The following is an 8,896-nucleotide window of genomic DNA, read 5'->3' as shown; positions in this document are numbered from 1 at the left end:
GATAAGGTTTTAAGGTACTCCAAAACCTTAGCATATATATATATATATGTATATATATATGTGTGTGTGTGTGTGTGTGTGTGTGTGTGTGTGTGTGAATATATATACACACATCGTGTCAGTGCAAATGTGTTTAATTTATTTGCTGTATTTTTAGTTGAACCATCCACTTGTAGGTTCCCCTCATTTCATAAGGACACAGCAGAAATATAGCGGTAAGGTTTTGGTGTAACAGAGCCTATCATGTGGAGAAACCTTCGAGCTGCGTTGTGCCCGTTTTAATTTGTTTTTCTACATTTCTAGTCGTCGCTTTTGTTTCCTCTTTCCTTGCCTACTGGTCGTATATCAGATAGCTCAGAAACGCACCACCGTTTCACGCCGAGCACTGCTGTTTATTTTCAGCACGGTGACGTGAACGCTGCCTGCACCCCTCCTATATGTGGCTCGTCAGTTTGTGGCAGGGTCGCGGATTGGAGAGCTGTAGGTGTCGTTGCTTCCTATGACGAGGCTGTGAGAAGGGAGGGGGGACATTATAAAACCCTGTTCGCCTCTGTGTGAGTCCCACTCTGGAGGAAGAAAGCGAGCAGCGAGGGTTGGTTGACGTTTCCACAAGGGACTCCCCAACCCCCTGTATTTACCAACAAACGAGCGTCTATCTCACCAACACTGTACCGTCCACGACCACGGACCCTCTCTGACAAAACTCGCCACTACCTCGACCAATAAATGCCAAGAGAAACATCAGAAGCACCAACAGATAAGGATCGCTGCCCAGAATTGGAAAGAAAGACGACCAGTCTGACAAACACGTAGAAAGAAAACAACAAAAGCGCACGGACCGTCGCCGCAGCCTTTCTCAATGCATACCCTTTGTGCCCGGGGAACGATGAAACCAGAGATCACCGCCGCCGTCGGATTTCTGTCGAGATTTCTGAGGGTAAAAGGACACATAAACGATCGACAGGTCCAAACGTTCAGCCAAAGCTTACAGGATATTTTGGCAGGTAAGGAAACATACATATTATCAATTTACGCCCTGAAACACCTCTTGAAGTTCTTCCCATCATAAACCTATTTTTCACACGTCAAGCTGAGGCTTTGCTTTAGTAAGAAGTCCTTAAATTCGGGCTGGAATAGACTTAAGAAGAAGCCTTTCTTTGTTCTCTTAAGTATCAGTATCAGCGCGATCAACGCGCACCAGTGTTTGCGCACGTCGAAGGGGAGAAAGGAAAAAAACTCAGTGATCTGAGGGTGATCGGTCGACGATTACATAAATGTAAAAACACGAAATCGGAACCAAATAAAAAACACGATTAAGTGCGAAGTATGGCTGTAGTACGGTGAGAGGTGGGGGTGGGGAAAAAAAAGACGCTCAAACAAGGAAGTGCGCCTCGGTCGATGGAGCTCTCAGAGCCTCTGCTCTGAGAAAAACAGCCCCTGGTGAGAAGGCTGAGGCCGCTCAATTACGTAATGCACTGGAAGAAACGGGTTAATAATGAAACATGTCCGTCGGAGTCCTCTTTTACTTACCGTTTCCTAGATTTATATACAACTCCATTACGAAAATGCACATTTCGGCGACTTTGTGTCTTTTTCTTGTCCTTTTTTAGGGACCATTTGGGTATATTTAAGTGTTATTATTCGCTGTAAAAGGGTGGATTTAGCTTCTTTTTTTATCGTTGTTCACGTTTATGAAAAAAATGTTGATGAAAGTGTAGAAATCCAACTACTGCATTTGCGTTTTGTGTGTGAATGAAACTGAATCCGCGCGCCCACTCGGTTTCACAGACATAGACTTGGTTAGAATGTTGTTGAGGATTATGGCAGTTTTCACAGAACAGAGCAGCTCGTGTCTCATTTCCTGCCGTAAACACATTCCAGGCTCAGGGGCTGTAAAGCTGCCATACATCTGCCTCATTCCGGTTACGCGCAACAGCAGATGACCTACATTTTTTTTCTATGGAGCAGCCTTATTCCCTGTGGGAGATTTTGTGGTGTTTGATCCCCGACAAAAACAAAAGATGGAAAAAAATATATATATTTTTTTTGCCCCTGGGCGTTTACAGAAGTGCTGCCTTGTTTTCTTTTGAGGTTATTATGGGAAAAGCTAATCATACGTTGGGAAATTGATTTAATAAGAATAAAAAACATATACTCTTGATGAACTGCAGTGTTTGTAAACAGACAGTAGTTGGTTCTCTGAGGGCCCTTGTGGGGGAGGGGAGCTGTTTTGGTTGGGCACCTTTAGGCTCCTTTAGGGGAACATCAGTCATGGAACAAACAAAACCACAGTTGTTTTTAGCAAAGAATAAAGTAAAGATGATTTGAAATGTAAGCTTGAATTTACCTTTTTTATTTATTTTTTTTATTTAAAGAAGCGTTTAGCTTAAATTGAACGAAGCGTGTTTTCTCCAAGTCTCATTTTAGGGTGAATGTGTGCTCGTACCCAGTGGGACTCACTCCTACTAAACCAGGCCAGTCAGAACTCGCTCAGCATTGTGTCTGCATTCTGAAAAGCCAACAGTCTGGCTCCTCTTGTTAGTGCTGAGAAAGGGAAATGGGAGAAGTTTGTCCCAGTGGTCAGAATCCAACCATGTTAGTTGCGTAATTCTAGGTATGTTCTTTCGGCCTGGACACGATTGGGTGCCCTTTTATAGAAAGTTGCTTTGAATGGAAAATACCCAATAACTTGCCAGGCATGGTGAAACAGTCCCACGTAATATGTCTTTGGTGTTTGAGGTCAGCTACAATGAATAAACAACCTTCTTTGGTTAAACTCTTTAAGTTAAGCGCACACTTGTCTGCTTACTTTCACGTTCCACCCCTCCTCCTCCCATGTGCCCTCATTTTAAGAATAGGCCCTGCTGAGCTGATCATTTCCCAGCTGCTCCAGGGTTTGTGGGCAGCTGCCTTTGTGGCTCGGTATGAGGCTGAAAGCTCATCCAGCCCCTTGTGCTCTTTCATGAGTGCCAGTCCCTCCATTAGCTCAGCTGTATACAGCCGTCTGTGATAAGGGGGTGGGGGGGGTGGGTTTATTATCCTGTGGATGCATACAGGTGGCCTCTCGGCCTCAGACTGAATGCTAGTCTACTTCCCTTAACCTGTTTTTCGCTGGCCACAATGCTGTTGCCATCAATGGGGAATTCAGTTTGGATGGGCCTTGGCAGAGTGAAAAAGCAGTAGGTGTTTTCCTTAAAGTGACGTGATTGGTAAATGAAAAGGTTAGAACAATAGGAACTGAAACTGTCCAGCCATCTGAAGGGGGTAAGATGGGAAGCCTTTTCATATGCTAAAAGTAAAGTTGTATCAAAGAGCCAACATAAATCATCAGAGTTGCGTCACTGCAACACTAGTTTCTCTTTGTCACTAGAATTTCCACCAAGACGAGGGAGGCAAAAAAAAAATAGGACCCTCTCCCTTTAAGAGGCGGAGCTGTGTGTCCCAGATGGCGTCTGAGACATTTTTGGTGTTTTTTTTTTTTTTTTATTGTTCAGCCAGTCATAGGAGGCTTTTTGACACTGAAGAAGACCAGGGGGAGGGATTGTGCAATTCAGTGATGGTCTTTTTGTCACGTAGACCCAGTGCCCTGCCGGCTGGTTGTTTATGACTACTTATCAGGTCGGGAACAGGTGGATATGTTTTTCTTCCCGTCTATGACTTTGGCACATACCAACCTCCCTTTTCACTTGTATGTAAATAAGTACATTTTGTTATTTTTGTTTAGCCTTCTGGCAAAAAACGCATGATGTGACAGATCTGCTCCTTTTTAATCATTAAGCTCTGTTTCGTTTTATTTGTGACTCTGCTTTAACACTAAGGTCAAACTAAGAAATAAGCCATCTTGTATTTATGATGATCCCATTTCTCCATAAACTGATTTTACAACTATTATGTGTATTGAATCACTTTGGGTTACCTGAGTAACAGCACACTCTGTCTAATATCCATTCAACCTTTGTTCAACTGCATTAGACGAGTATGAGTAGATCTCTTTTTTGCACAACCACACTTTGCTTCTGAAGTCTCACGTCTCTGTAAATCTAAGCATATGTCACTTATGCCCACATTCCTATGTTTGTTCAACTAACTGATGGCACAAGTAGCTTAATTTGTCTCCATTCTCTTCATCTTTGTCTCCTTGCAGAAAAATATATGCACCACTGGTTCCCAGACAGGCCCTGCAAGGGCTCAGGTTACCGCTGCATTCGCATAAACCACAAGATGGATCCATTGGTGTGGCAGGCGGGCCAGCGCATCGGCCTGACCATCCAGCAACTCTACCTGCTGCTGCCCAGTGAGCTCACGCTCTGGGTGGACCCCTTCGAGGTGTCCTATCGCATCGGGGAAGACGGCTCCATCTGCGTCCTTTACGAGACACAGCCCGGCCCTGTCGGAATGCCAATGTCGGTCGCCGCCAGTTCCACCTCAGGAAGCTCCATGGTGGAAAGTCACCTCAGCTGCAAGGATGAACTGAGGGTGCTGGGCAGAACCAGTCCCTCCAAAGCCTACAATAATATGATGACTGTGTCCAGTTAAAGTGGGCACATTGTCACCCCAGCCTACTTTTGTTCAGGGTCACACCATGGCTGGTCAGATCATGGTGAGCCTTTTTAAAGCTAAGAAAATGAAATGAAATAGTGAAATAAGAAAACAAAAGGCAAAAGAGAAAAAAAAACAGAGGATGTGGCCTATCATCCAGGTGATGGAAACCTAGTTTTTTTTTTTTTTTTTTTCTAACTCTACCCGTTATCATCTGTTATGTTGTCATTGGATCAGCTGGGCACTTTTTTTTTTTTTTTTTTTCTTTTCTTTTTTTTTTAGGAGAGGCTTTGTGGAAATGGAACTGTTGGGGCAGCTAAACCAACCAATCAACCAACCAGGAACCCCCATGTAGACTGGCTCCACCCCCTTACCTCCCCCACCCCACTCTTGGCTCTAATCAACATTGTGTTTGGCTCCATCTCTGAAGGGGCTATCCGCATTGACTTTGCACTTTTCTGACTTGTGGTTACTATGGGTACATGTTCAAAACACCACTGCAAAAACACCCGAGTAAATTGTAAGGATTGTTATTTTCCTAGGAATTACCCTTATGAATTAGAAAATTGAGGTTTTTCAGTTGTCCCCAGATGGGGAGGAAGTTGAGGTTAAGGCTGTGCCCATTGCAATCCAAGCTCAAGGTAAAGAAACACTTAATTAAAGCATCTCTATTTTCTATAAAAGCATTTTTGGACCACAGGAAGATGTTTTCTTTATCTTGTAGCATTGGGGGGGCTTGTGGTCTTAACTTCTCCCCCCCTCTTTATTATCATCGGTGAGTTTCAGAAAACCTTCATCTCAACCTTCTGTATGTAAGTGCAAGTAAAATGTGTTGTGACACCTGTTGCCCGTGGGTAGCAGCGTGTCCCAATGCCTTCCCATTAACCATGTATGTGTAGCTTTCTTGGGGAGAGCAGGGGGATTTAATGAATGTTGTTGAAGTTCACAATCAAGTTCCTGTTTTGTTGATTTTTTTTTTTTTTTTTTTTTTTTTTTTTTTTTTTTTTGCCCCCTTTTCCTCACGACTTTGTCATCTCCTGTATTACCAAAACTCAAAGTGTAGCAAAGGGGGGGGGGGGCTATTTACCCAAATTCTGGTCATGTGGCCCAGTTAGAGTTGACATTGAATGCACTTTGACGTGAGATTGTGTGGGATGTGTACTTTTTAAAGAAAATCGCCTGCATTCCATCCATTCGAATGTCATCTTTTCACAGCGTTTTCCCAGTTTTAGCCATTTGTTCATACTGTAGCTCCCATGTCTGTTGATTTGGGAGTGTGCACCTCTGGATTTCAAAACCTTTTAACACTGTATTTGTGAACATTTCAGAGCTGTTTTCTTTTTTACTGATGTGGAGATTTTTCCGGGTGGTATGTTAGAAACCTTCTGTCATCCATTCATATGGCACAGAGCTACGCTGCCCACTTCCCCAGACAAGTGGGTGGCGATTTATGTTGCGGAGTTGAAAATGTTCGAAAGATCTTGACTAGGTGATGACTGTTTAAGACTTTGGCCAAAAGGAGGTCTGGAGCACTGACTGTTCACATATTAATTTGAACTGAAACCACCTGGCCATGTCAGCCTTCATCTGTTTTCATCTATTTCTAAGGTCATGTAAAAGGGAGTTACCTTTTGTGTAAATTGGAAGTCCGCTGCCTTATGAAGACCTCAATGTCGTAAATTATGAGCCAATTGTGATGGTAAACAAACATCAGGCTTAGGAGCACCTTTCTGGTGCATTGTGCTGCCTGGACCCTCAGCAGAGGTGTCCTCTTTCCAGCCTGGCAGCTTCAACCACCCTCATCCCACCCCTGCTGGTGTGAGGGTTAGTGCCTCAAGTCCTGCCTATCACTCCTTAGCTCAGACCTCCTGTTCAGCCAAAAGCAAGCCATCATGCTGCTAGCCGACCCCCTGTGGATGCAGGTAGACTTAATGTGACACATATCATCATTCATCACTGTGGGGAGCTGGGTAAGGACGGCCGTGGTGGGGAGCTGGTGTGAGAGAAGGGGGGCCAGGGCCGGACTCTTTAGTCCAGGGCAGCTAAAATCCCTCCAGCCCCCCTCTGGACTCGTCAAACATCTCCCCACCCTGACCAGAAGCCCTCAACCTTCCCTTAGCCGTGATGAATAACCAGCACACGTGTTTGGCGTGCTCAAGCTGCATTAGGGGGTCTAGAGAGATGAGGAAACATGGATCGAAATTGGAGAATTGAGGGTACCGGGCCATTGTTTTCATCTCACTGGATTGTGCTGCACTTGATTACTGAGTTTGAGTAGCAACTTTGTTTACATGCATATGAAAGGATGTGGTGGAAGTCTGATGTACCCCCACCTCGCTCGCAGTTCTGGAGTTTAGTGGTTAACGGCACGGTGGAACAGATGCTGGAATGGCTAAGGGTGTTGCTCAGGCCTTAGCTGCAGGCCAAATCTGTCACGGCAGGCTGATTCACTGCTCATCACCAGACCTATGGGTGTTTAAGCTCCACTAAGCCTGAGAGGATCATAGGTAATAAAGCTATAGCCTTTGATGCACTGCAACCCCCTAACCCCCGATGCCCCGCTCTCTGCTGATACTCCCTTCAGTGAATCTGTGAAAAGCAGTGATTCCACGTTGACCAGATGGATAGAAGCCTGCTGGGATGGGAGCCCAGAGCTTTTTCCATGGTGGACATCCGTTTTGAAATCATGCTGCTCCATCATAGTTTTTTAATGTCATGCAACAAAACGTTTTGAGATTGGTCTATACTTTAGACGCGTGATGAACCGTCTCATCTCACTTTTCTCTTGATGTATTTCATAGTCACACTAGTAGATTTTCTCATCGTTCCACTCATCTCCATTTTCGCCTCCTCATCCCCTTAGTAAGAGGATTTTTAATCTGATGATCCAACCCTCTTTTAAAAACAGACCTAGTTTCAGAGCTATGAAAAAGAAAATTCAAATGCGATTCCCCTTCAACACCTGTTCAATTGTGATACCATCACCCAAAATGGTTTTAGTAATATTGATTATTTAAATGGCATCCATTCAGCTTGTGCGCACATAGGTTACAGAAATGTCGTGAAAGTGCTTTGAGTATTCAGAGGTAAAATAGCACATAAATGCACTAAATGTCAAGTTGAAGTTGTGACTTTTTTTTTTTTCTTGTTGAGACGCGAGGAGTCTCCTGGAATGTATTGCCAAACTCAGGCCTCGAACATTCAATAAATAACTCTTATGGAAAAGTTGTACATGTTAAGACATGGAACCGGAAGGGAACAGCAGTTTTGTTTTCAATATTGTCATCATTGATTAGCTGAATTATTGCCACTTTCACATTTGAAGTGTTTTACATATTGTAGAATGTATTGTAAGTGTCCAACAAATGGTAGAATGCATAACATTACACATGGGAAGTGCCAATAATTGCCATCCTGAGGTGTTTTTAGACTTATTCCGTTTTTGTATTTCATCTTTTAACATGGATGACGCTTTTCGTAAGTGAAGCCATTTGTGATGGGAGTGTTGGCAAGGACCAAAGTTGTTTTGGTTAGAAAAAGAAAAAATAGTTTCCATGATCTGTAAGTGTAGACGTATCCTTTGTTTTTTCCTTTGTTTTTTTTTTTCTTTTTGTTTTTTTTCCCTTTTTTTTCTATTTGCATACAAAACAAGAAAATAGACAAAAAAATCTGAGCTTACCCAAGAAGAAAAGATGTCTTGTGATCTCATGTCAGTACATCTTTATCGTGTTAAGTTTCTTTTCCTTGGGTATGTTGTGATGAACTGCTGTAAATTTGTACAGTTCATGTAAATTTGATTGTGCGGAAGTTGTACAGATTTCTATATTTTGGAAGAAGTTTTTTTTTTTCTCTGTAATAAAAGATTTCCTATCTTGGCATCATATTCCCTCTGCGATCTGTCATCATTTATCCGGTATTCAGTATATAATGATGGTTTTGGCTTTAAAATTCTATATCAACAGCAGCCATTATGTTTTTAAATGCAAGGTTTTTTTTTATTATTATTTTCTCGAAGGACATCAAGAGTACACACATGCTACAAAGCACATTAACCTAACATAACACATATTTGGTATTAAATGCATCCAAACTGAATCTGTTCCGCTCATGGGTCAGTAACTGTGGAACATATCGCAAGCTCTTTCATCTATTTTCCTTTTAATAGTTTGTTGCCTGCATTAATTAGTAAATCTAACGACTTCACATTAAACTGCTAATTTACATTAAAACTAATTTATTAATTCAAGTCGGGTTGCCAGTGTTTCCACGAAGATTATAGTACGTGACAGATGGTTCCGTCAAGTTGGGTTCTCGAGGTTAAAAAAAAAAACCTGCTAGGCCACCATTGTGCACAATG

At 42.8% G+C, this 8,896-nt stretch overlaps 1 protein-coding gene across 1 annotated transcript; it reads left to right on the top strand.

The window, feature by feature from the left end:
• Nucleotides 1-535: 535 nt before the first annotated feature.
• On the top strand, nt 536-8,422 carry btg1 (B-cell translocation gene 1, anti-proliferative). The gene is made up of 2 exons (XM_075471687.1): nt 536-1,004; nt 4,145-8,422. Exons 1-2 carry the CDS (start codon nt 860-862, stop codon nt 4,534-4,536), a joined length of 537 nt encoding a protein of 178 aa, XP_075327802.1. The 5' UTR covers nt 536-859; the 3' UTR covers nt 4,537-8,422.
• Nucleotides 8,423-8,896: the final 474 nt, after the last annotated feature.

The sequence above is a fragment of the Odontesthes bonariensis genome, chromosome 8 (assembly GCF_027942865.1).
Source record: "Odontesthes bonariensis isolate fOdoBon6 chromosome 8, fOdoBon6.hap1, whole genome shotgun sequence".
In the NCBI taxonomy this organism is placed as follows: Eukaryota; Metazoa; Chordata; class Actinopteri; order Atheriniformes; family Atherinopsidae; genus Odontesthes; species Odontesthes bonariensis.
Note: the sequence above shows the minus strand (reverse complement) of the source record. Positions and strands in the feature narration are given on the sequence as shown.

Bases quoted from the DNA above. Each gene is read 5' to 3' on its own strand.
- btg1 (XM_075471687.1), top strand. From the start codon at position 860: ATGCATACCCTTTGTGCCCGGGGAACGATGAAACCAGAGATCACCGCC. The intron at 1,005-4,144 runs GTAAGGAAACAT...GTCTCCTTGCAG, and splicing joins CTTACAGGATATTTTGGCAG to AAAAATATATGCACCACTGG.